The sequence below is a fragment of the Engraulis encrasicolus genome, chromosome 24 (assembly GCF_034702125.1).
Source record: "Engraulis encrasicolus isolate BLACKSEA-1 chromosome 24, IST_EnEncr_1.0, whole genome shotgun sequence".
NCBI classification, from domain to species: domain Eukaryota; kingdom Metazoa; phylum Chordata; class Actinopteri; order Clupeiformes; family Engraulidae; genus Engraulis; species Engraulis encrasicolus.
In genome coordinates, this window is record NC_085880.1 from 3,746,446 (window position 1) to 3,773,205 (window position 26,760).

Genomic DNA, 26,760 nt, shown 5'->3' on the forward strand with positions numbered 1-26,760 from the left:
TATGGTAGGTGTTACGACCCCAGCTCGTTTTAGGGGCGCAACATGAAGAGGAGACCACACAAAGATTCAAAGTTCAATGTAATTTTTATTGAACAACAATCATCAATGAAAACAGTGTCCAGGGGATTGAATGAACGGGTGTGTGAGAGTGAATGATGTATGCAATGTGTGCGTCAGTATCAATATGTGAGCTGTAAAGAAAGAATCAGAAGAGTGAGGGTATAGAAGTGAGGAGAGCAAGAAAGAGCCAGTGGTGAAGTTGAGGTCAGAGTGCCTAATGAGAGAGAGGGAGAGGATGGCTTTTAAAGCCTACACCTGCCCGCAGGTGGAGGTAATTACAATTAGCCTAATCAGGCCATGGCTCTGCTGTGCACTAACATGCCGCGGCCTGGAGATGGCACAGGGGGACGTCACATAGGCAACACAATAGAGAGAAGGTATATAACAAAAGATCCTCTTTTATGGCACCATATCACCTTATCGAAAAAAAAACATGGTTAGAAAGAATTGATGTTGATGAACAGAGAGGTGAGAGTAAGTAAGTGATGTGTGTAGTAGCCTACAGATTCTTATGGTTTCACACCCACTATAAATCCATTGGCCCACTAACGTGGAAAAATAGTTTTGTTTGAACCAAGCAGGGTCATGAAAACGTAAAACGCCTAATGTAGGCAAATCTCTGTAGGCCTAATGTAGATTGGAAGAACTTTGGGGGAAATTCAATTGTAAAATCACAACGCATGGCATTATGCACAAAGCATACCGGTGTTCAATATGACTAGGCAAATTGCACTTTTCATACATCAAAATGTGGATCTTCATGTCTGAATTTCCAGAAATAGTCATTTTAGCTGCGAAACTTACTGCACTTTGGTCACACCAGTAAGTATTAGTTTATTACATTGTAAATATTCATGAAAAGATCAGGTTTGTGGCAATGGGCAGCACTGTTTCAATGAGCACTATATCTACTCTTGCCACATTCCTACACTGCACCTTTAAAGACAACTACAGCTCTCTTCACATGAATGGGCGTTGGCTTTACAGGTCACTCAGAGTTTCGATTTCCATTCCCACCAACTGCAAAAACCAAATGAAATCGGTAGATATGCGCTTGTGACTTGTGGCCTTGTCTTGTGTGACTTGCTAGGTGGTGACACTGATGAATTGTGTGGCAAAACTTAACGAATATGGACAAAAGAAAGGCGTTCAGGTGCGTTTCGAGGATGTGAACGTCACTGCAGGGCCTGATCATGTTACAATGTAGGTGATCAACCATTCTGTTTTCTTCACTAATGCTGCCGACATATGAGATTAATTCGTCCGAGAGAGAAAGAGATCGAATTAAGATGTTACTCGTTTAGGCCTACTCGTCACGGCCCGTTCCCACTTTGACGGCCAATTGACGCTCATAAACGCGACGCACCTCCTTTTTTGACTGAATGCTTCTTGTCGGAGCACATACAGGGGCGTGCCAGAGTACACTGAACAGGAATATGTCTTTCTGTCTTTCTACACGTGTATATCGATTAAGCAAGCTAACCATGCAGCGATAGTAACATCAAAGGCTGCCCTTACCTTACTGTGGACATGTGTTTACTTCACACATTTCATAGCCATCACGTAGTTTGAATGTCGTCAAAATGTACATAATCCTTTGAACATAAGCACAAAGACCTTGCACTTCATAGTTTCTTGTAGTGTATGAATCTTACATTAAAATGATAACCAGTCATAAAACTACTTTTAAGCAGCAAAACATAGCCCTTGGTTTCATGGGAATTCCTCATGTACTGGACAATCATTGGATAATGCTCCGCGTTGGCCGCGAGTAATTAGCATAAAGTAGAAGCTCGCTCAACTTTTTTGACGCGCGTCAACTGTCAAAGTAGCCGCGCCGCGTATCCCAGAAGCCTTTGCGAGGGCGTCGCCGCTTTCCATTGAAAATGAATTGAAGGCGTCGGCGTCAACGCGCTCGCCGGCAAAGTGGGAACGGGCCGTTACGGTGCCCATCCACTAGTCAGTTTTACGCAAGCCGTACCAACGCATTCAATTCATTTTCAATGAAATGCGGCATATCGTCGTTACCGGACTCGCAATGCATGTTGGGATTCCGGCACGGCGAGCGTGGCTCCGGTGGCACGTCAAAAAGTTGAGCTCTCCTGAAAGTTATGCAAATTAGCAGCGGCTGACGGACTGCGTTACCCAATAACTGTTGAGCACATGACGATGTCCCATGATAGGCTACCTGTGGTCATCACGAAGGTGCATTTCCCTCGGTAAAAGTAGATTTTTGACATCTGTCGAACTTTTGGATGTACAAAATATAGACTACAAGCATTTATGTTGCATGTGCTTATGATGCCTGGGTTCAAATGATTATGTTCGTTTTCGACCACAAGCATAACAACACGAGGCCAAGCTGTGTGTGGAAAAAACACATGTGCCGAGTTCGGTAAGAGCATTTTGAACTGTAATTTAGGGGCAGTTGGTTTGCTATATGGATAAAAACGGCTAGAAATGTAGATTGATATACTTCCTGTATATAACTCCCGGGCCACGCGAGCTGTAGTAGCAGCGCGTCGACACTGGGACATCCAGTACGTCGAGCTGCGATAACGTAACGCTATAATGGATCTCCGGCCTTACCAAGGCGGTAAAGCGTCGCGGAACGGCCGCGTTTTTTACCGGCGTCGGTGAAAATACATTGAAACCTATCTGTCCTTAAACACCAACCGGTGGTAGTCGGGCGTCAGCGGCGCGGGAGCCAGCTCCGCGACGCGCTGCATTTGGAAAATAGAACTCGAGCGTATTTTTCACACCGGCAGCAGGCGGTGTCTCATTCAAATGAATGGCAAAGTAGCACGCTAGCTTTAGCTGTGGGGGTTTTTTGAACAGGACTGGCCGCGCACGCCGACGCTGTGAGGCCGGAGATCCATTATAGCGTTACGTTATCGCAGCTCGACGTACGGGATGTCCCAGTATCGACGCACTGCTACTACAGCTCGCGTGGCCTGGGACTTATATACAGGAAGTATATCAATCTACATTTCTAGCCGTTTTTATCCATATAGCAAACCAACTGACCCTAAATTACAGTTCAAAAGGCTCTTACCGAACTCGGCACATGTGTTTTTTTCACACACAGCTTGGCCTCGTGTTGTTATGCTTGTGGTCGAAAACGAACATAATCATTTGAACCCAGGCATCATAAGCACATGCAACATAAATGCTTGTAGTCTATATTTTGTACATCCAAAAGTTCGACAGATGTCAAAAATCTACTTTTACCGAGGGAAATGCACCTTCGTGATGACCACAGGTATCATGGGACATCTTCATGTGCTCAACAGTTATTGGGTAACGCAGTCCGTCAGCCGCTGCTAATTTGCATAACTTTCAGGAGAGCTCAACTTTTTGACGTGCCACCGGAGCCACGCTCGCCGTGCCGGAATCCCAACATGCATTGCGAGTCCGGTAACGACGATATGCCGCATTTCATTGAAAATGAATTGAATGCGTTGGTACGGCTTGCGTAAAACTGACTAGTGGATGGGCACCGTCAGTGTGCAAGGCAGAGAAAAGCACGCCGGCCAAAACTAAGCAGAAAGACCGCGTCCGTCCTGCAACCGTTCCGTTCCGCCTTGGTATGTTTTGGCCCTTACTGCGTCACGTTGACTGAACGTTTCTGAGGGACGACTTATCATGCCTGTGCAAACAAAAGAGCAGCTGTTTTTTTTTTGTTTGTTGTTGTTTTTTACTTTGCATATGAAATCAGCACGGAAATCCTCGTCAATATCTTGACCTATGTTCTCAGAGTCAATGGAAAGAGGGTTGTAATGAATAGGTATCTTAGTATCCTGAATATTCTTGTTACACTGTGTATTACTTTGAGTCCCATTCTGTTCTAGGTTTACTGTGCGGGCCACAGTAAATGGAACAGCGTATCGAGGAGTTGGTAGGACTAAGAAAGAGGCCAAGGAAAAGGCTGCATTAAAGGCCCTGGAATACTTGCAGCGCACAAAGACCAGTGGTTTTGTAAGTTGTAGCCAGCCATCTAAATATTATTATTTTATTGTATCTTAAAGGATAAGTTCAGTCAATTTCAACATGTAGTTGTAATGCATTGCTCACACTACCCTGGACTTGTCAGTAGCCTACTTAGTAGTTTTTTTTCTTCTTCTTCTTCTTCTTCAGCCTTTTCCGAGATCCTGGTCATTGTAATGAGGGCAGCGCTTTGTTTACATTTAAAAAAAAATGTTTTTATTCATTCCCAATAACATCCAAAAGGTTATACAACATCAGCAGACAACTAGCAATCAGCTGTACCTTTTTGGGAAAATATTTGGAGTAGGCCTATATTTTAAAAAAATTAAATGTATTCAAACGCTGCCCCCATTAGAATAGCTCATATCTCGGAAAGGGCTGAGCCGAAAAATGTGGCATAACCGGGTACTGACAAGTCAAGGGTAGAACAGCATATTGAAATTGACTGAAGTGGTCCTTTAGTCCACAACCTTCTCTATAAAAATAACTCCTAGCATTTGTAAGTTATGTGTATTTGATTCAGGTTTTTGTGATCTGAATAACCAGCAGAGAACCTCTGTTGCTCCTACCCAACCCAATTATCTGTGCTGGCTAAATGAGCACAGCCAAAAGACCAAATGCACCTTTACACCTGTCGAGTCAACAAGCGCAGGCTGCATCAGTAAACCACAGTAAGTTTTACATTTTCAAAAATATTGAAATTACTTTTTTTATATAGTGTGAAACTTAAGTGCGGTAAAACATTATCATTGTGGCAATTAGTAGGCCTATTAGTTATTATTGTTGTTTGTGTTATCTGCCCTAGATGCTGTAAGTATGTGTCTAGCGATGGGACATGTTACCCTGAGGCCTATGGGAAAACAAAGAAGGAGGCCAAAGAGGAAGCTGCCAGGCTGGTTTACCTTAAACACCAGGTACAATACACACTGTGGAGGAACTTGGTGAGGGATAACACTGTGCCCTCACATCAGCAGTAGCTCTTTGCTGGACATATAATGTATGACCACAACTCAGTCCACGCTCAGAACATGTATCTGTAGTAGGCCTACATGCAAGACATTGTAGTCGAAGGTTACATAGCCTACTGAACAATATTGATTTGTTATGTTATATGAATATAGCCATTTTCATGTGCAATTGTTTTTGAGGTTTTGGGATCAGAAATCTCACATGGTGTTGTGACGACTCCGAAGAACAGAAGGTGAGTATCATCACCACTAAAGCCCCATTTATACTTGCTTGGTCAATTGTGTGTGTATTTATGCTCATACGTTCTACTGTCAACACCTTTATACCTCCGTCCAGCTTTGATGTGTGCCTTTTTTTCCCAATTGTTTTCAGTGTGTTTCAATCTGTTACATATGTAAATTAAGCTGCTTGATTTTGTGTCATATATATGGACTTAATGGTTACAGTGAAACAGTCCACATGTATTCGTAACCATCTCACACATGGGGGTATGAATGGGCCTTGAGTCCTTCTGTGACTAAATGTCCTTCCTCCAGTTGTGTCTTCTGTCCCCTGGTCTCGTGCCATTGGGTCAGCTTTTCTCCCAGGAGTAAACAAACAGTAGGGATACATATACTTTGGAGATTCTTACTTTATTACATAGTATACTTACGAGATACTTATCCTGTTTCACCTATTGTAATAATGATGTAACATGTGCTCCCTACATTGTAGTGCACCAAGCCCCATTCAGAATCTGAAGACGATGTCACCTGCGCCAAGCAGTAAGAACTTAATTTAAATCAGCATCTAATTTACAATGCTCACTTGTTCTATTCTTAAAAAACAAAAAACAATTGTTTTCATTGAAAATCCACCCTTCAAAATGAAGACCCTGAACTCCCCCCATTTATCTCCACAGAAGTGAACTTCTTCCAGAGACACAGAGCTCAGCTGGAGACTCGACTATCGATCCGTTCTGTGCTGATCCAACTGGAGGATTGTGGCATTGTGGATGCTGTGGAGAGGGAGACGGTGGAAGTTGAGAAAACCAGCGTTGACAAGAACCGTGCTCTCATCGTCCTTCTCACTCGGAAGGGAGAACGGGCTCAGGAGAAGTTTTATGAGATACTCAAGCAAGCCGATCCCTTTCTTGTGGAAGATCTTGAAAAGTGATCCAGGACAGCTGGAATTTACAAATCAAAGATATTTCTTTGATGAATTGAAATGCTTTTAATTGGAGTGTTATCTTAGATTATAAATAAAAAAAATAATAATGAAATAAAATAATATAAATGTAATGTAAGTAAATAAATAATAAAATAAACAAGTATCAGTATATAAATAAAAAAATATAAATGTACAGTGTGTGTGTGTGCATGCTCTTCAGAGACAGTCAGATACATGTCTATGAAAATCTTTTCTTTTTTTGAATGAATCACAGAATTTACTGTGAATGATAGAGTAAAGCTATTATTCCTTTTACTTCTGTGTGCATGTGTATGCACAGACGTGTGTGCATGTCTGTGGGTGTAGCTATGACAAAAAACAGCTGTTGGCACTATTAGCTTTGAAACCTCCCACATTTCTCAGTCCCACAAGTCCCCCCACCACAAGTCTTTGGGAAAAACAAGGGAAGAGGCATCAGAATCTTTTGAAACACAGATTGGTTGGTCTGAGTGTCCACGTGTAATGCTACCCAAAACCCTCATAACACACAGTCCAGAGTTGAGGGGCAGCTGCGTGTGTGTTTTTTTTTTAAATGTGTGTATTGATCATGAAGACTCCTGGAGCTGAGCTGCTGCTGCTGCTACTGCAGCTGCTGCTATGGTCCTCCTCAGGCCTGCTTGTGGTGACAGCGGAGAGCGGAGGAGCCCACCACAAAGATGCTGCTGCCGCCGCCACCCAACAGACCTGCCAGCCGGACATCCACACTGTGCTGAGAGAGATGGCCGCCCAGCTGGCAGAGCAGAGGGTGGAGCTCAGGCACGCCAAGACTCAGCTGGAGGCTACGGAGAAGACGGCAGAGGCCATGGAGGCCAGGCTGAGAGCCAGCGAGGAGACGCTGGAGGAGCAGAGAGGTGTTATCGGGCAGCTGAGGGAGGCGCAGGGGGAGCAGGCCACTGCTCTGAGGACCGTGGGAGACAGCGTGACACTCAAGGGGAGTCAGGTGGCAGAGCTGAGGAGGAGATGGTGGCCTTCTCTGCCGCACTCGGGACAGACATGTTGGCCCCTTTAAAGTTAAGACCACGCTTGTTTTGGGGAACGTCAACATTGGAAGCGCCTACAACCCAGACACAGGTATGGGTGGATGAGAATAAGAATTTCATCATTATTAATTTCATGTTTTTCACTTCTTTATGAATCTAATACACAGTAAAAACAAATGGTGTCAATATTTCAGAGTAAATTACTCAAATTACTATGGTAGTGGAGTCAAAGGTCATTGTAATATTCTGCTGGTGGCCAGTGTAATTTCTACTGTGCAGCTCTTAATAGAGTATTTATACAATATTGAATAGAATTAACTCTGAAAGTGTTTCTCTGACCAAAGCGTACCCTATCTTTAAGTGGAACTTCATGTTATGTGAAACGGAGATAATTTCAATTCTTATATTCACTCTTACTCTATTATAGAGTAGAGTAGAGTAACTTAATTGTAATAGTTGGGGGATGGTCTGAATGGGACCGAAACGTTTGCACTGTTCACTTGGGTAGCACTTTTTTATTTTCGAAACATGCAATAAAAGGACATTATTGCATCGGCTTACATGGTGTGCGAGTTCCCCTTCCTTGATCCTATAGTTAACCTGTTGGAACCTACGCACCCACCCGGCATCAAGAGAAAAGGCGCGGTACCTCCTTTTGAAAGAACAATAGTTGGGGGAGGGAAATAAATCCTAAGGTGCATGGAAACATTCTGCAAAAGAGTTTTTCATTAATGAAAAACTGTTGACAAGCTGAAACAGACTACAAGTAGAGTCTATGATCCCCAGTTGAAAGCATATTCTGAACTAGAAGCACTCAGAGAGCGCAGATCTCCGCCAAGCAAGCTGCTTGATACATTTGAATATGTTACACCCTTCGTCTTTCTGCCTTCTTTTTCTGGAGTCCCCGCAATTCAATTTCTGGTCACTAGGGGCGTATAGATATACAGTATAGGCCAGCAATGGTGAAGAATCTTTTAAAAAGTCCTGGTTCCGGTTCGTGATCCGGATCACCACCAGAATTTAATCACTTGTTCCTTGGGTCATTATCAACAAATCCACAAAGTTTTGTCCAAATCCGATTCGTTTTTTTAGTTATGCTGCAAACAAACAAACAGACAGACAAACCAATGCGACCAAAAACATTACCTCCTTGGCGAAGGTAGAAATACAAAACTGCATATGCTATTAAAAAAAGACATAGACACAAATCCAGACAGACAGGCAAACAACATATAACACAAACTTCATTTGGTGAGCAGCGTAACCTGTGCAGTGTTGGTCCCTCTCAGCCATCTTTTCCTATCAGCCTCTGTGCAGCTGGAGTGCCATATTGACACAGCGTACAGTAGGCCTCCATGCTCTCCTTGGTGGGGTAGTAGCAGGTCATCAGCAGGCATGTGTTTCAGCAAGGCAAGGAATGCTATTTGCATCAAGGCTGGACTGTTAATCTGGAATATAGGGAATTTTCCCGGTGTATCGGCAGTCCCCAGAGGCTGATAACATAATGAAGAAGTACCGTATATACAGTATATATGTAGGCCTACCAATTTTATGCTTTTGTTACAAAGTAGTTAGGCTACTACTACTGTCAGTAGCCTACTTGTGCTTTAAGTTTTGGGAGGCTACTTCAGAAGTATTTTTAAAACACGTCTACTTGCAATAAGCCATTATGAATACTTAATAAGTAGCCTACTTCCAGTTGAGTATGGTATTAAAAGAGCAGAGGACTTCTCCTTCTACTTAAGTCAGTTTCCTGATATGAAATTTCTACTTCTACTCCACTCCCCTGATCCCGTACTTTACACGTCTGGTCATGTCATGTCATACATTTTCGTTTCCGTAGAATTGACAGTAATCTATGTTTCAAAATTGAAGGGGTCAATCCTCTTGTTCCTTTCGAGTAATTGTGTGTGTGTGCGTGCGTGTGTGTGTGTGTGTGTGTGTGTGTGTGTGTGTGTGTGTGTGTGTGTGTGTGTGTGTATGAGAGAGAGAGAGAGAGAGAGAGAGAGAGAGAGAGAGAGAGAGAGAGAGAACATGCAACCAGAGTCCACTGACCTGATCACTCCAAGAGAGAGTTGTAAAGTAATGGTAGAACACACCTCAACTTCTAAAATGGGCTGCTGATTGGTGGTGCCACACAGATAACAAAACTTGGAATTGAAGTAGCTAATAGCCTACCTCAGTGCAGTACTGACAGCCTAAAGTTTGCATCTGTTCCGGTCCCCTGCTCACTGACAAGTTCATCGTTCAAAACTTCTTTGAGGTGCGTAAATTCTGTTGTACATTGTGTAACATTAGCCTTATGCTTGTGGCCTGGCAGCTGATAAGGTCGGTGGACTCATTTTTGTTGCATGTTATGTGCGCCACAACATAGGCCTACAGTATATATTCATAGTAGGTATGTAAGGGTGTCATATGCTGTTTTCAACAAGTATGACCACTGTATGGCTTTATTTAATCACCTTAATTCATGTAATTTTCAGTTAACAATGTAGCTGCTGGGTCGGATGAATTTCGTAGTGGAGCTTAACCACAAAGACACGGATATCAGTGGAGCAGGGGTGGAAAGTAGCCTAATTAGTAACTAATTACATTTACTCTAGTCTTGTAGCTTTTATGAGTAGGCCTATTACTTTTTGAGTAGGCCTAGTATTTAAAATAAATACTTTTACTTGTACTAGAATGCATTTTGACCCAAGTACTTTACTTAATTACACTGGAACCTGGCCTGATAGCCTACAGAGTAAAAAAAAATACACTGAAATGAAATGCCATGCAAAATAATAATACAACAATCTACCGGAAATGAAAGATCATGCAGGATTAATGTACACAGCATTTCCACTATTTTGCTTGTCCCAGACTCCCAGCTATCTTGGATCAATGTATTGAATGGCTGGTGCCAAGCAAGAGATAAAGGTTTTGGAGGACGATAGGTTTATTAAAAAAAAGAAACATTGAATTCTGGAGATGAATGCTAATTAAAAGTAACTAAGTAGGCCTACGTTTACTCAAATTACATGTTAGGTGAAGTATTTTGACATAGGGCTTGTCGTGGTCAAGTTTGGGAACCCCTGGCTTAGTGTTTGCGTAGCCTACATTTTATAATGTCAAATGTCAAGGGTAGTTGGGAAAATTGGAATAGGAACCGGCACTTAACAAAAAATTCTATACACATACTGTAGTGTGGCTTCAAGAATGTAACTTGCCAGGACTTATTTTCTTCTCTTTAAGATGGAAACCAAAGTAAGAACATTTTTTTACCTGTCATGTTCTGTTCCTGTACAGGAACACAATGGAACAGGAGAGGGCAACACCAACCAGAGATCTCAGGAGTGATGCTCCACAGAATTTCGTTAGCGAAATAAATCATTATTGTCAAAAGCATACACTGAAACACGATTACAAGCTGATGGACCAAAGAGGCCAAGCTCACATACCCGAGTAAGCAGCCATGCCTTAAAGGATAAGTTCAGCCAATTTCATCATGCTGTTGTAATGCTCACACTACTGTAAGGATGTAGGTGTTCGGCAAGGTGGTATTCCTACACTACCCTTGACTTGTCAGTACCTGAGAATTTATTTTTTTCTTCAGCCTTTTCCGAGATCCATGGTCTTTAATGGGTCCAGGTGTTTGTTTACATTTCAAAAAAACATCTTGATTTATTCCCAATAACATTCAAAAGGTTATGCAACATCAGCAGACAACTAGCAAACAGTTATTACTTTTGGGAAAATATTGGAGTATGTTGAGATTTTTTAAAATGTAAACAAAATCTGCCTAAGGAAGAAAAATCCGCACTCACAAACTGCTTCTCATTATTTATTTATATTACCACCATGTCCAAAAAGCAAACGCGTTTCGGCTAACAAGCCTTCATCAGTGCGTGGTTTATCTCGCACCCAAAGACTTTCGTTTTTCCAAGAAGTTGAGCGCGTCCTCTGCCAATAACAAAATCTGCCCCCATTAGAATAGCTCAGATCTTGGAAAGGGCTGAGACAAAAAATGTAGCATCACCGGGTACTGACAAGTTAAGGGTAGCGTGAGCAATACAACAGCATATTGAAATTGGCAGAACTGGTCCTTTAACTGGCCATACAGTTATCAAGCAGTAATTTGTGTTCTCTCTCGGTCAAATCACTCAACATCTCACTATGGGATACACCTCTCCATGTGACCATTCGCAGAAGCGCTCTTCAATCACGCCGTCTAGGCCAATGAGCTACACGCTGGGCGGCCTGCCCAGTGGCACAAAACCACTCTACTCAGCTCATTTCCTTACTCTGATCTCTCTTCGCCCGTGATGTTGCCAGGTCCTGCGACTTAACTGTCTAGCAAATAAGCCAGTAAAGCCGTTTCCAGACCGCCAGGCCAGGAAGCTCCACTTACTTGAAAGAGTCTTGCTCTGACCGAGTATCTTTTATGTTGTCTTGTTATTTTGTTTGTAAAACGGTGTTACATCCGTCGTCAAACATTTTCTGCTGGTTCATTGACTAGCCGTGTACCCCCTAGCAAGTCTTAGCTTAGCTAATTAGCACTGCTATTAGCCCATTGTTACTAGCTCGGTGTATCCTACCGATAGAACCAGACTAGCTTGCTAACTTCGAAGATGGTGTCTTCATCCTTCTACAGTCGGGAAAAAGAGACTCCATGCCCTTGCCCGAATACCTGTGTATTCAATATCGCTGCCAAGGTCACCCACTTTGTCTGTACCGTGTGCCTCGGTTACACCCATGCCCTCAAGGGCTGCTGGGGCGACCCGTGTCCAGAGTCCCATAAGCTAAAGGCTAGCACAAGACGACGGCATCTTACCTTCATGGAGCACATGGTAACCCTGCACTCCCAAGACTGCGATGCAGAATACGAATAGGACATTTTTCTGGCAGAAGGATTGGACTGGGCTGACGTCCCCCAATTTCCGTGACTTGCAAGCAGGCACCAAGATGACACTCAGCCAAGTGCTGCTGCACCCGATGCCGCCTCGATCATCACTGAATCTCCCCACGTCGACGACGACACCTCCAGGAAAGAAGTGGGTCTCCGGTCTTGCCCCTCGACAGCTCTACGCGAGCCTAACAACCACCAACAATCCAGGTCCAACCATGACACTTTCATTAAGTTCTACTGCTTGGATGTGACTGCACAACTCCAAAAGCACAGGGTTCTGGGCATAGTTCACGACCGTCTCTGAGGGTTTAAACTGACTCTGTCTATTTTTCTAGCAAGGTGGCCTCTTAGAGGTAGGCTTTTCCTTTGCGTTTGGTGGGAATGGCAAGCAATCAGGAGTGATTGGAAAGTCCCATAGTGAGAAGTTGAGTGATTCTGTCACCTCGTCTGTAACCTCGAGTCTCTGAGGGAGATGAGTGAGACATCTCACCAGGAAACCCTAACCGCAGAAATACACCAGCGGCGATCTGAGCGAGTCGAGCGACGGAAGTAATTGACTTTGTATTGAGTCGTGCGACAAAAGCAATTCTGGAGACTAGCGCGATTTGCGCGACGAGCGCGTCAATTTGAAGTTGAAATCTTTTCAACTTTCTATGACGCGGTTCGGCGACAAGCCGCGACAGCCAACGACTGTATAGAGGTCAGTGACCACAGCCAATGGGAATGATTGAATGCTTTGCCTTCTGCCTGTACGGACATACTCTAGTCTCCTCAATCGCTTGTATCGCTTGCTGCTGCACTCTGTCGCTTGAATCGCATCGCCGCTGGTGTATTTCTGCGATAATGCCGCACAGGCTCAGGAAGAGATGGTTGCCTCAGAATAAGGAAATGAGCTGAGTGGAGGGTACCCGGCGCGCAGCTCATTGGCTTAGACCAGTGGTTCTTAACCTGGGGTGCGGGCACGCCCTGGGGGTGCGCCAGAGATTCCAGGGGGTGCACAGAATTTTGTTTGTGTAGAGGTTTTGACCAAATTATACTTGCAAACATTATAATTAGGCCAAATTAAGTCCAAATTAAACAAATTTTGGTTACCATTTAAAGTCATTCAGGTACTGATTCATTTCTAAAGCGAGAATCATTCTAATTAATCACTCATTTATCATTTTTTAGTGCATATACACATGTAGAAGTTTGTGTTGGGGGTGCACGGCTTGTCTTCGGCACAGGTAAGGGGGTGCGCTAAGAAAAAAAGGTTAAGAACCACTGGCCTAGACAGCATGATTAAAGAAAGCTTCGGCGAATGGTCACGCAGAGAGGCGTATCCCACAGTGAGATGTCTCGTTCATCTCCCTCAGAGAAGCGTGGTTACAGACATAACCTTTAGTTTTTGAGATCTAAATTCATATTATTTTTCAAACAATTAAATTGATATTATATTCAAAATGATATTCTTTTCCATTTACAGGTTTGTTTACAAAGTAGTAATAGATAAGCGTGAATATCCAGAAGGCTGTGGCAAGAACAAAACAGAGGCGAAGCAGCAGGCAGCCCAGCTGGCGTGGAATGCAATTCAGGAGGCGTCTCAGTCAGGCTGTTTGGTACACACTGTCTCCTTTTCATGGTTCATGTATAGTATATTTGTAGCGAGTTACTTGTGCACAATCCCTGGTGCTGAACAAATAGATTCTCGAAACGTCAGCATGCTTGCCATTGAATGAATGAATAAAAAGAAGAAAAAATAACTTAAAGGAAAAAATCCAAAGGAGTGTGTGGACCTTTTTTCCAAAAATCATGTATATATGTTAGTGTCCAAAGAGGTTGTGGGAAAAAACATATCATATGAGAGGTTTTGCATGTGTGAAAGGGAGACTTACGATGTAATTAACTAATAATAATAAGCTGTTATTTCACCTCCACTACTGTCCGGATAATCCAATGCTTTTGCAAATTACTATTATTTTGCATGTAGATTATGTTTGCAGGTTAATGGTTATACAATAAGTTGCTATTTTTCTATGCAGACTATTCCCACTACATCACCACCAGAAATTCTGACTGGCATCACTCAACCTAATAACATATCCACACAGCAGGAAGAGTCAAGCCATAATATCTTGCCTCCAAGGTACTGTGTATAGTATCAATCCATGCTATTCCCATGTAACTTCATAAGGGTTGGACCTGGCTTTACTGAGATAGCTTAGTGCAATAGTTTTCAAAGTGGGGGCCGGGGACTCCTAGGGGGGGACAAAGTGGTGCTAAGGGGGCCACAGGCCCACAGCACTTCGGCAGGAAAAGTAGAGAAATATTGAATATAGTTGATGGATGGAATATAGTATAATGAGTATACGGGGAGCCTTGTCATCAAGTTTGAGAAGCCCTGGCTTAGTGTTTGCATACATTTTAGAGTGCTGTCCAAATATCAAGGCTAGTTGGGAAAACGGGAATAGGAAGCTGCACTTAACAAAAAATGCCCATACACATACTGTAGTGTGGCTTCAAGAGTGTAACTTACCAGGACTTATTTTCTTCTGTTTAAGATGGAGACCAAAGTAAGAACTTTTTACCTGTCATGTTTTGTTCCTGTACAGGAACACAATGGAACGCGAGAATGCAACACCAATCAAAGATCTCAGGAGTGATGATCCACAGAATTTCGTTGGCGAAATAAATCATTATTGTCAAAAGCATACACTGATAGATGATTACAAGCTGGTGGAACGAAGAGGCCAATCTCACGCACCTGAGTAAGCAGATCTAAATTACTATTGTTGTTATTATTATTTTTCCAAAATTAAAATCCATATTATATTCAAAATGATATACTTTTTCATTCACAGGTTTGTTTACAAAGTAGTAATAGATAACCATGAGTATCCAGAAGGCTGTGGCAAGAACAAAACAGAGGCGAAGCAGCAGGCAGCCCAGCTGGCGTGGAATGCGATTCAGGAGGCGTCTCAGTCAGGCTGTTTGGTACACACTGTCTTCTTTTCATATGGTTCATGTATTAATAGTAGGCCTATATGTTAGTGTCCAAAGAGGTTGTGGAAAAAACACATCACATGAGATGTTTTGCATGTGTGAAAGGGAGACTATTACATTCTAATGTAATTAACTAATGATAATAGGCTGTTATTTCACCTCCACTATACGTACTGTCCGGGTAATCCAATGCTTTTGCAAATTACTATTTTTTTGCATGTAGATTCTGTTTGCAGGTTAATTGTTATACAGTAAATTGCTATCTCTCTGTGCAGACTATTCCATCAACATCACAGGCATCAGAAGTTCCGATTAGCATCACCCAACCCAACTACCAGTGCTGGCTCAACGAACACAGCCATCAGACAGGAGTGAACTTCACACCTGTTGAAGGAGTACAACTGGGCCCAAATGCTGTGACACAGTGAGTGTTGACACAATTTGCTTTTTAAGTGGATCGGCGATGTTTTAATAGTTACATTTATGTTAACTGTCTCTGTCTTAGTTGGTACAGATATGTTTCTGGTGGTAAATCCTACCCCAAGGCATTTGGAAAAAATAAAAAGGATGCGAAGGAAGAGGCTGCACGGCTGGTTCACGTGGAGATGTTAAAAGAGCAAGGGGTATGAAAAACTAGCCTACCAAAATAATATGTCGTGAAACTCATGTAGCTTTTATTTAGTCGTCCTTTCACTTTTTGTTTGTAGGTCATCGAGCGCACTTCCAATGGAAACACATCCAGACAGCAGGAGTCAAGTCTTGATGTCTCTCCTCCAAGGTACTGTGTATAGTAGGGGCGATATTGATATTGTGGTTTTGGCCGATAACCGATATTAACTGATATCGATGTTTTTTGATATCGATGTAATTTATTTTTTTATTTTTAAGAGACATTTAATACAGGCTTACAATGATGCAAACTGAATTTTTGAATGTCCTTTATTTCCAAAAAATATTTTTCTCCCTGTGATAAAAATAGATAGAAATAGAGACAAACAATGAAAGTCTCTGCCATGTCCAATCTTTTAAAATGTTAAAACATATCAGAACCAATAAGATTAAGAACCAACTAAAAAAACCATCGGCTTTAATATCGGCCCAGTTTAACCCATCAGACCGATGTCAGATGTGTTGAGAAATGTCACATATCGGCCAATACCGATGTTAAGGCCGATACATTGTGCATCCCTAGTGTATAGTGTCAATCCATACTATTCCCATGTAACTTCATAATGCCGCGTTCAGAACAAGAGCGAACTACACTGCCTGGAGGTAGCAGAAGAAGTTTCGCTTTGAATTCGCTGTATTCGCTCTGGACGCGACATTGACATGTTTGATTTAGCTAATCACTGGAACATTCGGAGATGTGAACATTCCAATTGTTTTTCGCCGAACCACGTCGTAGCTCATTACCATAAGATTATTAGGCCTACTTTAATCATTAAAATTCACTCTGGTCGCTCAGTTCGCTTCGCCTTTGGCGAATTTGTGCTGGTTGCGCACCCTTCATAGAGAAATAAAGACTTCCGTCGCTCCGTTGTCGTTGGTCGCTACTGGTGTGAACAAGTCATAAGGGTAGGACCTGGCTTCACTCAGATTGCTTAGTGCAGTGGCTTTCAAAGTGGGGGCCGGGGACCCCTGGGGGTGGGGACAAGGGGTGCTGGAATATAGTGGATGGAATATACTAGCCTGATTATCATCGACTTTCAAATGTCTTCAAGACTTGGTCTTGTACTGACTAAGAGCATAACAATTAACGTTTCCCAAACGGCATGGTTGGCCGCCTCCCTATGTTTGCTACTGGTTGACTGGTGGCCAACAAAGTGGGTGGAGTTCCCGATTTTTCTGGAGATCAGAAACGATATTTACATTGCTCTTGGCCTGACTAGAAGCAAAGCTGTAGGTGTTGTGTCACTAGGAGGGTGTGGCCTGGCTAGGAATGTACAGTATCGATATATGGGGGGGCTTGTCATGGTCAAGTTTGGGAACCCCTGGCTTAGTGTTTGCGTCCATTTTAGAGTGCTGTCCAAATATCAAGGCTAGTTGGGAAAACGGGAATAGGAAGTTGCATTTAAAAAATGCCCATACACATACTGTAGTGTGGCTTCAAGAGTGTAACTTACCAGGACGGATTTTCTTCTGTTTAAGATGGAAACCAAAGTAAGAACTTTTTACCTGCCATGTTCTGTTCCTGTACAGCAACACAATGGAACAGGAGGCAGTCCAGCAGAAAGAGGAGCAGTCAGATAGCCAGTCAGACTCCATTGTCTTCAAAGACTCATCAAAAGACCTCTCAAATGTTAGTAATACGATAATATTTGTGTGTTTTATGAATGACTTGTTTGTCCAAACATTACTATTTTATAATCTGTGTCTTTTGTCCAGCTGATGATAGTGTCATTCTGCATGGTCCAGTGTATTATAATGTAATTTCATGTGCTAAGTTGCCCTCTGTAGCCTACCGTACACTGAGCTTTTTGTTATTTAAAAAGGGAACAGAATCATTGGTTATAGCTAAAAATCATGTTATGCTGCTTTCCTTATTATATGTATTTTTTGACATGAGTTGTTAAATTGAGAAATTGAATAATTATCTTTCAGAAATGCTTAAACGTTTCAAAGAATCCTGCTGGTCAGCTAACTAATTCCAGGTGAGTACAATATCAATCAAACTGTTTAACCCGTCGAGACATGGCGTTATATATTTGCTGTTACCAATGGAAATGACCAAGTCGTAGTGCATTACTAAAGGCCCTGTGTTATGTCATAGTATTGTAGTACAATGGTACAAGTGGTTAACTTTTCAATGATTATTACAGCGTGCCACTGGAGGTACAGAGCGCATTAATGGGTTACTCCGAAATCAGTTCATTCATACCGTACAAACACATAAACATGGTGTCTCATCAGAGACAAACAGACTAAAGGATATGGATTGCTGGAACCATGTCCTGTGATCTGATGACACCAAGATAAACACATTGGCTTTAGGTGGTGTCAAGCATGTGTGGTGGTAAGAAATTGGCTTTAGATGGTGTCAAGCATGTGTGGTGGTAACCAAGTGAGTAGTACAAAGACAAGTGTCCCATGCTGAAATGCAAGCATGGTAATGGGACTCGCATGGCTTGGGCCTTCAGGAATGCCGTAAACATTGGGAAGCTGAATTTCACCAAAAAAACATACATGTCAAACATTTATGTAGGCCTATGTCATGAACTTCTGGGAGTTGCAAATGGCAGTTTAACCAGAGAGAGTAGAGAGAGAGAGGTTCCATTGGCCCACTGTTTCCGGGTCCTATTATTGCAAGGGGGAGGGGAGGAAATCCCCCTTTAGGCAGACCTAAGGACTGTTCTATTCAATGCTAGGAGTATTATGACACGCCCCTTTACCGCAGAGATACACCAGCGGCGACGCGACTCAAGCGACAGAGTGTAGCAGCGAGCGATACAAGCGATTGAGGAGACAAGAGTATGTCCGTACAGGCAGAAGGCAAAGCATTCAAGCATTCCCATTGGCTGTGGTCACTGACCTCTATACAGTCATTGGCTGTCGCGGCTTGTCGCCGAACCGCGTCATAGAAAGTTGAAAAGATTTCAACTTCAAATTGTCGCGCTCGTCGCGCAAATCGCTCTAGTCTCCAGAATCGCTTTTGTCTCTCGACTCAATACAAAGTCAATTACTTCCGTCGCTCGACTCGCTCAGATCGCCGCTGGTGTATCTCTGCGGTTAGGCAGACCGGAACCTGGTCATGTTAGGTGCCCATAGAAACCTATTATGTTGGCATATCTCTATATACTTAAACAATCTCTGGTTTAACATACTAGGGTTAGCTGAGGTCCCATTTGCAACCCCATAATTTCACAAAAATGAAAAACATGTAATTTAAGTTATATTATTAAACGTAAAGCTTAAAGCTTTTCTCTTGTAAGCTTAACAGATGTTGTATTAAACTTACTCTATGCAAATTTTTGAAATAACTTGTGTGCTTATTGAAATATTGTTCAAAATGTTACTTTTCAAAAGGGGTGTGCCGGTACTTCTTTATTGCTGAGCACTATAGTCAAATCAAGTCGGCTTTATTGTCAATTTCTTCACATGCTCTGGTCATACAAATAATTTAAATTACGTTTCTTACTTTCCCATGCAGACATAGACATAGACATAGACTTTAGGTATGGACATAGACAGTTAGACATACATTACACATACATTACATCTAGTACCTATGCAATACACATACAGACATATAAAGTGCAAGACTGGGCAACAGAAGACATAGCCTACATAGGTATTGTGCATTTTTAATTATGTCCTATATTGACAATTCTGACATGGTGATGGTAGCATTGTGAAATAATAATAAATAATAAAGTAAGCAATATGTAATGTAGCCTATGTATATTGTAATGTATGTTGTGTGTAGGGCTGGGTATTGCAGCCGTGTTCCTGTATCGATTCGATTTCGATTCTTAGGGCTTTGAATCGATTAATCACGATTCGATTCGATTCAATTCGATTCACTCCGAATCGATTCAATCCGTTCCCTTTTTGGTGCAAGGATTTCCCCCAAAAGATGCTGTTGCCTATTTTTATATAAAAATGTCAAAGGGCTGTGGCTTGACAGTGTTAACAGATTGCTATTTTTTAATAAGTAGGCCTAGGCCTAATTGACTAATACCTACTGGCAGGGCTCTAAATTAACTTTTTCCACCACCAGCCAATTTGGCTAGTGGACATTTTTTCTTACCAGCCAAACAGAAGTTCAACTAGCCATTTTTTTTTTTTTATCTCGCCAAAATAAACTATGCTTTAGGCTAATTATTTTTTTAAATTATGGTCATTTTGTTCAACTGTCTACAACACAGATAGGCCTACAATATAGGCCTGCATATGCCTATGTAATAAGCATATTATAGGCTATTTTTTCATTAGGGCCTATTTTTTTTTACTTCTGCATTATTTTTTACTTTCATTACTTAGGCCTGATCAATTTCATTAGTTTTTATTCAATTCCTCTGAAAACCGTGAATCATATCACAAGCCACTCACATAACAGACCTTAACATAGGCCTACAGTAATCAAACACAGCCAAACACACACACACACACACACACACACACACACACACACACACACACACACACACACACACACACACACACACACACACACACACACACACACAAGCACACTGCACTTTCTGCACTAAACCCAACATACACACACTGACACACACACACACACACACACAACACACACACACACACACACACACACACACAGACACACGAACACACACACAAGACGCACACCGCACCTTCTACCTGCACTAAACACATACACACACACACACACACACACACACACACACACACACACACACACACACTGCTGCTGGTGTACTTGACAGACCTTTTTATATTTATTTTCTTCAAAATGCTACTATTACCATATCAGAACGCTATAAAGGACTTTTTTTAGGAAAAGCACAAAAACACAACAAATACCTCTTAATGTATGTCCTCTACAAGTCTTCTGTTGTCCAGTCTTGCACTTTAAATGTCTGTATGAGCACTGTCTATGTCCATACTGTCTTAAGTCCATGTATAAGTACTGTCTATGTCTATACTGTCTATGTCCTTACCTTAATTAGTCTATGTCTGTATGGGAAAGCAAGAAATGTAATTTCAAATTCTTTGTATGACCAGTGCATGTAAAGAAATTGACAATAAAACCTACTTGACTTGACTTGACACTAAACCTCACACACCCAAGGAAGGAGCAGAGATGAGAGAAAAAGGAGAGGAGAGAGGAGGAGCTCTTATCTACCATGCGCAACAAAATGACAAGAAGCCTATGTTTAACTAAAAGTAAATAATATCACGGGAATCTTCGCTTCATTTGTTACTTCCATAGCTTCGTCGTTGGTTGTTTTTTTTGTTATTCTTTTTCTTTCCGATGGCGTGGGCTTTCCAACTTAGTTGCGCGCGCCAGGACTCGGAACATTTCAGAAGACAACTGACAGCTACGCTCACACTACAGCTAGATTTATGCTTCGCTCGCATAGAATCTGCGTCCGTCCGTTTTCTGTCTATGCGAGTCCACGCCCCCCTCTCAGAGGCTCTGCGCCCGTCGTCGAGCGCCTCGAAAAATGTCTAACTATCCGTCGGACGGACGCGGAGTACGCAGACAAAAAGGCACTATGATTGGTCGTCTCGCTACTTCCTTGTTCTGTTCTTGTGGCAGCGCAATGCCAGTAATTTGCGAGAGCAGAGCTGTATTCTGTTAAAAACTTTATTAATGCCTTGTGTGTAAATGTGTGTAAATACACGAAGCTAAGCTAAGTAACAAACAATGCATCAGTTGAACACTCGTGGCACAATGCCTGCGGTTTTACTACCGTTCCTCCACCGAATGTAAACACACATCGGCAGAATCAACTGTCTTTACATGCTTGCATTTTCTGCTCGTGAAAACAGACTGGGTATGTCAAATAATGATACCACTGCATTGCCTTTGCAATTTGTGTGAAAATACCTAGCTAACCGGGATAGAAAGCAACATTGCTTAATAATGACCGCAGTGCTTACAATGTAGTGAAAGTAGCCTAATCGCGCAATTTCAAATGTGGCTGGCAACGAGACCTCGGACCTCGCAGAGCTCGCAGATGCATGAATACAAAATTGGTTCGTGGCCACTCCCACGCGACTTTTCACGCTCGCAGTTGCTGAAGTCTAATCTGACCTTTAGTCAGCTGTCCTCCTCTGCCCTTGTCGCAATTTCGTTCCACAACCACTTTTTTAACGCCACTACTACTACTGTTACAATTACTACTGGCATTCACCAACACAGAGAACCTTGCTCTAACACCCGCCACATTCTCATCACTCGTACAAAACATACAGAAGTAGCTCTATGCATAATCTGCGTTAGTCCTGTTATTGAAATGGCCAGGCCCTCGTAGCTTCAAAAAGGGAGCCTGATACAGCACGGTTCATGCTAGTAGCAGCAGTAGTGACGTTAAAAAGGTTGCAGCGAAAGTGACGGGAGCATAGGAGGAGAGCTGCCTGTCAGAATAGTGTGAGCGTAGCTGACAGGCTGGTCATCTGAAATGTTTTCAATCCTGTCGCGCGCAACGGCATGGAGTTGCCGATCGCTGCACTGGAAAGCCCACGGTGGGAGGCTACGTCTTAACGCTAGTGTCCATGGGTAATGTAGGAAATCTCGCCGTCTAACGTTTGTCATAGCAGCGGTTTACCGTTCATACTTTACCGTACTCGGGCGCCACTAGCCAAATAGGCGGGTAGGTATTTTTTTCTACTAGCCAAAATGATTTTTCACCCGTGTTTGGCGGGTTGGCGTGTGTTAATTTAGACCCCTGCCTACTGGGTATTCCATAGACCTAAATGAAACAAAAAGAACAAAAAGAAAAAGAGCAAAAAATCGATTTTGTGCCCTATGAATCGATTATGTGAATTTTAAATGATATCGATCGATTATCGATTTAATCAATTACTTTACCCAGCCCTAGTTGTATGTATACTGTATGACAGACACATTAAAACATATACGTGTTGTGTGTGTGTGTGTGTGTGTGTGTGTGTGTGTGTGTGTGTGTGTGTGTGGGCGCACGTTATCAAAATGTCATTTTTTTCAGATTTGTAGAGGACTTTGACTCAGTGCAGCGTATAGGCAAGGGAGGATTCGGACAGGTTTTCAAGGCAAGAAATAAATGTGATGAGACAAATTATGCTGTGAAGATCGTAAAGTCTACAGAGTAAGTAATATTTTCGTTGTAAACTTGGGCAAATTAACAATTTATTTTGTTCTAATTTTGATGAGTAAAAACAATCCATTATTCTGGCAAAATTGCTTTTCTTTCTGTTATACATTAGGAAAGCTTCACGAGAGGTGAAAGCTCTGGCAAAGCTGCAGCACCCACACATTGTGCGCTACCATACGTCTTGGATTGAGAAGACGGCATACAGACATGAGGACTCTGACAGTTCCAACACGTCCATGTGAGTCAGAATACACCATAAAAACAGTGATTTCATTTTCCTTTAAAGTTAGATAAATTTTATTCTTGAAAAACAATGAATAGTACCAGAATTCTAAAAGTTTTCTCAATTTCGCCACTTGATTATAAGCCCTGAGTTGCTACCAATGGCGTCTATTACTAATATTATGGAGGTCAGTGGTTTATAGCTGTGACGTCTTCTTCAGGTCAGGAAGCGACCCTGCCATGGAGTACCTCTACATCAAGATGGAGTGGTGCGAGGGTAACACTCTCGCCACGTGGATCGATGAGAAGAACAGACAACAGGACCCACACAGGCGGCAGGCGGCCCAAGACATCGTCACACAGATTGTGGACGCAGTAGTCTACATTCACTCTAAAGGCCTCATCCACCGTGACTTGAAAGTGAGCCATTTTGTTGGTGGTTTATGTTTTTTTTTATGTGACGGAGAGTTGCAATGAGCATTTCCACTACTGGAGTGCTGCAGTTTTGTTTTTGGGATTGTGAAACAATAATAATTATCATTGCATTTTTGTTTGTTATTAGCCTGCAAACATCATGTTTGGAAAAGACCGTAAGACCGTCAAGATAGGCGACTTTGGGCTCGTGACTGTTGCAGACAATGATGATGAGGACACAATGATGGAGCGGACAAAGCGCACTGGCACAAAGTCTTACATGAGCCCCGAACAGGTAATGTGAAACATATCATGTTACTTTGTGCATTTCGTGAGCTGACAATTATAAGGTTCTATCTCCATTTTTGGTAAAATTGAGTTGTTTACATCATTTGACCCATTACATGCTTATTAATGCCTGTGTGGTGTTATTTTTGTGAAAAAAGTATTATTTTACATTGTTATTAATACAATAAAAACGTTCCATCTCACAAAACAGCTGGGATGTAAAAACTTTGATGCTCAATATCTCAGAACTACCCTAAACGGAGATAGAACCTTATAATTCTAAGCTCACGATTTAGCAAATGCTTTTATCTAAAGGGATTTGCCAAAGAGGAGTTAAACAGCTGTAAATGTGTTGGGAAAACACACATTTGACATCTATTGGGCTTATTAACATAGAATACAATTTTGTCCTCTCTGTTCATTTACAGAATCAGTCCAAGTATGATCACAAAGTGGACATCTTTGCTTTGGGGCTCATCTATTTCGAGCTCATTTGGTTTATGCACACAAAGACTGAAAGGAGAAAGGTGAGTATACTGTTTAATTCCAGTCACCTGTGTCCAGCCATCTGTATACTGTACATTTTGCTAGATCAAACCAACAGCACCTCTTTTGTTCCATAGATTTGGGATGATATTAAAGAACAGAATTTTCCAAAGGAATTCAGTGATGAGTTTCGCTTTGAAGTAAGTACTATTGTCGAAATTGAGGTGTGAGACACCTGCGTGAAGCTGCCCCCCCCCCGCCCCCTCAGACCCAAAATGCTGAAATAACACTGCAGATTGCTTGTGCTATGTTTATGCCGGATTCTGCAGTAAAAAAAAATCGTTTGTGCTATTAAGGCTTTTGAGTAATAGCCTACAAATACTCAAATACTCATACTTTTAATACATTTTCCGACCTGCGACGTCACACAGCCCCCCTGGAACCCCCCCCCTCCACGTCCACATCCACATTTCCCCAAATCAGCTTCACGCAGGTGTGTCATGTGTGACCATGGTGTTTGGAACGTATGAATATGTTTGTGCAGCTGTTTACTTTATCAATCTTGAGTAAAATGACAAATTATGTATTTGCATACAAGTTGTCATAGTTAAGAGAGATGTGCACCTCTACACGGTCAAGGTCCAGCAGTGTACTGTACATGATTCATCAGGATTCAGTCATCACATTGTGCTAGTGATAAATGCTGGTTACCTTCATGTTTAATAGTTAATCATATACATTTTCTTGTACTTTTTTGTGTTTCACTGCAGCACGAGCTAATCAAGGAAATGCTGTGTGATAAACCTGCGGGCAGGCCTGATGCCAAAGACCTGGCCCCCAAACTGGAGAAGTTTACATCCGTCACAGACTAGAATGGCAATATCGAGTCAAGTGTACTTTATTGTCAAAAATTTAGACTGGTTAGCACAGAAGTTTGAAATTGCGTTTGACCAGTTTCCAATGTGAAGTTAACACAGAGACGGTTTAGGTAGAATGAGACATGACAGTGATGTAAGCGTCCATAGAAATTAACGGTGAAGATTCGTAACGCAAATACTCTGGCGGATATCCGGGCACTCACATCCGGCAGCCTACTCACATTGGGTTGCTACAACCACCATCATCAACAGCTCTCTGACATCAGGGGTGGTGGTGCCTACAAACTTAAAGACCCCTTGTAGAGTGACCTTGGGTTCCATAGAAGGCACTATATAAAACCAAGTTATTATTAATGCCTATTTTTCAATGTGAACCAAATTGAAGTATGGTTTTAATGTCACCTCAGTGTGGATATTGACTATTGACTGATAATTGGTCAGAATGTATTTTTGGAAATTGGTACCAGACAGTTCAACATGTGTAAGAAACATTATTCAAAGCTATGTTTACGGTGGGACTTCAATCGTTCAATAATGAATAATTAATCAAAATGTGAATTTAATCACAGTTTGCATTCTAGGTCACATACATTGCAAATCATATAAAAAAAGAACTGATATACTACTCAACATGTCAGCCAGTACCATGAAAATGCAATGCAAGTTGCAGCAAGCACAGGAAATGCTGGGGCTGTTGGTAGTAGCAGAGCTGGAGTTTTTTTTAGCCTCCTCTGCATTAATTCTAGCATTACATTACATTGCACTTAGCTGACGCTTTCATTTATCCAAAGGGACTTACAACTATTATTTTGGGTATTGGTTACAGTCCCTGGAGCAATGCGGGGTTAGGTGCCTTGCTCAAGGGCACTTCAGCTATGGATGGAGATGTGGGGAGAGGTTAGGGGGGATTTGAACCGGCAACCCCTAGATTGAAAGACCAACTCTATAACCACTAGCCCACGGCTGCCCTGGAGTTACTGTATGCTTCATAGTTACTGTATGCTTCCTCGGACCCAAGAAAAAAAGATCTGGCCAAATAAAGCTTACATCCACACGCAAAGGCTAGATATGGCTGCAGCCTAGGAGTCCCCAGGGGGGCCCTGATTGGCTAAAAGGGGAAAATTGCAGAATTGTGACAGACTGCAATATTGAAAAACATCATGCGTTATGTAGAGTACAGTTGATAGGCATGCTATCCTTCATTTCTACTTTGTTATTATGATGACTCAATCTGTCACGAAATTTGCCTTCAAGGGGGCCCAGCAACTTGTAGCCTATAGGGGCCTCAGACCATATTAATCCATTTCTTGACATTTAACAATTGTCACACACAAGAATGCAGAACATATTGTTTTGGGATTAGTAATAACAAATTATTAAACTTAATAATGAAATGAAACAAAATAATATACATGTATACATAATAATATGAATAAAAATATAGGTATTATAAATACAAATATAAATGTAGTGTGAGTGCATGCTCTTCAGAGACAGGCGGCATGTCTATGAAAAAGTATATATACAGTATACATATATATTTTTGTAAGAGTCACAGAATTACTGTGAATGACAGAGTAAAATATGTTAGTCCTTTTATTTCTGTGTGCATG

General features: G+C 42.0%; 1 protein-coding gene across 1 annotated transcript; it reads left to right on the top strand.

Annotated features, from left to right (window-relative positions):
- The first annotated feature begins 1,157 nt into the window (after positions 1–1,157).
- On the top strand, positions 1,158–26,504 carry LOC134441640 (uncharacterized). The gene is made up of 19 exons (XM_063192031.1): positions 1,158–1,263; positions 3,912–4,038; positions 4,594–4,718; positions 4,853–4,961; positions 5,196–5,248; positions 5,731–5,780; positions 5,918–6,167; positions 6,506–6,521; positions 6,779–7,188; positions 14,685–14,840; positions 14,934–15,066; positions 15,351–15,499; positions 22,734–22,853; positions 22,972–23,097; positions 23,303–23,501; positions 23,644–23,790; positions 24,212–24,310; positions 24,407–24,469; positions 25,040–26,504. The coding sequence occupies exons 1-19, from the start codon at positions 1,163–1,165 to the stop codon at positions 25,139–25,141; spliced, it is 2,535 nt and encodes an 844-aa protein (XP_063048101.1). The 5' UTR covers positions 1,158–1,162; the 3' UTR covers positions 25,142–26,504.
- Positions 26,505–26,760: the final 256 nt, after the last annotated feature.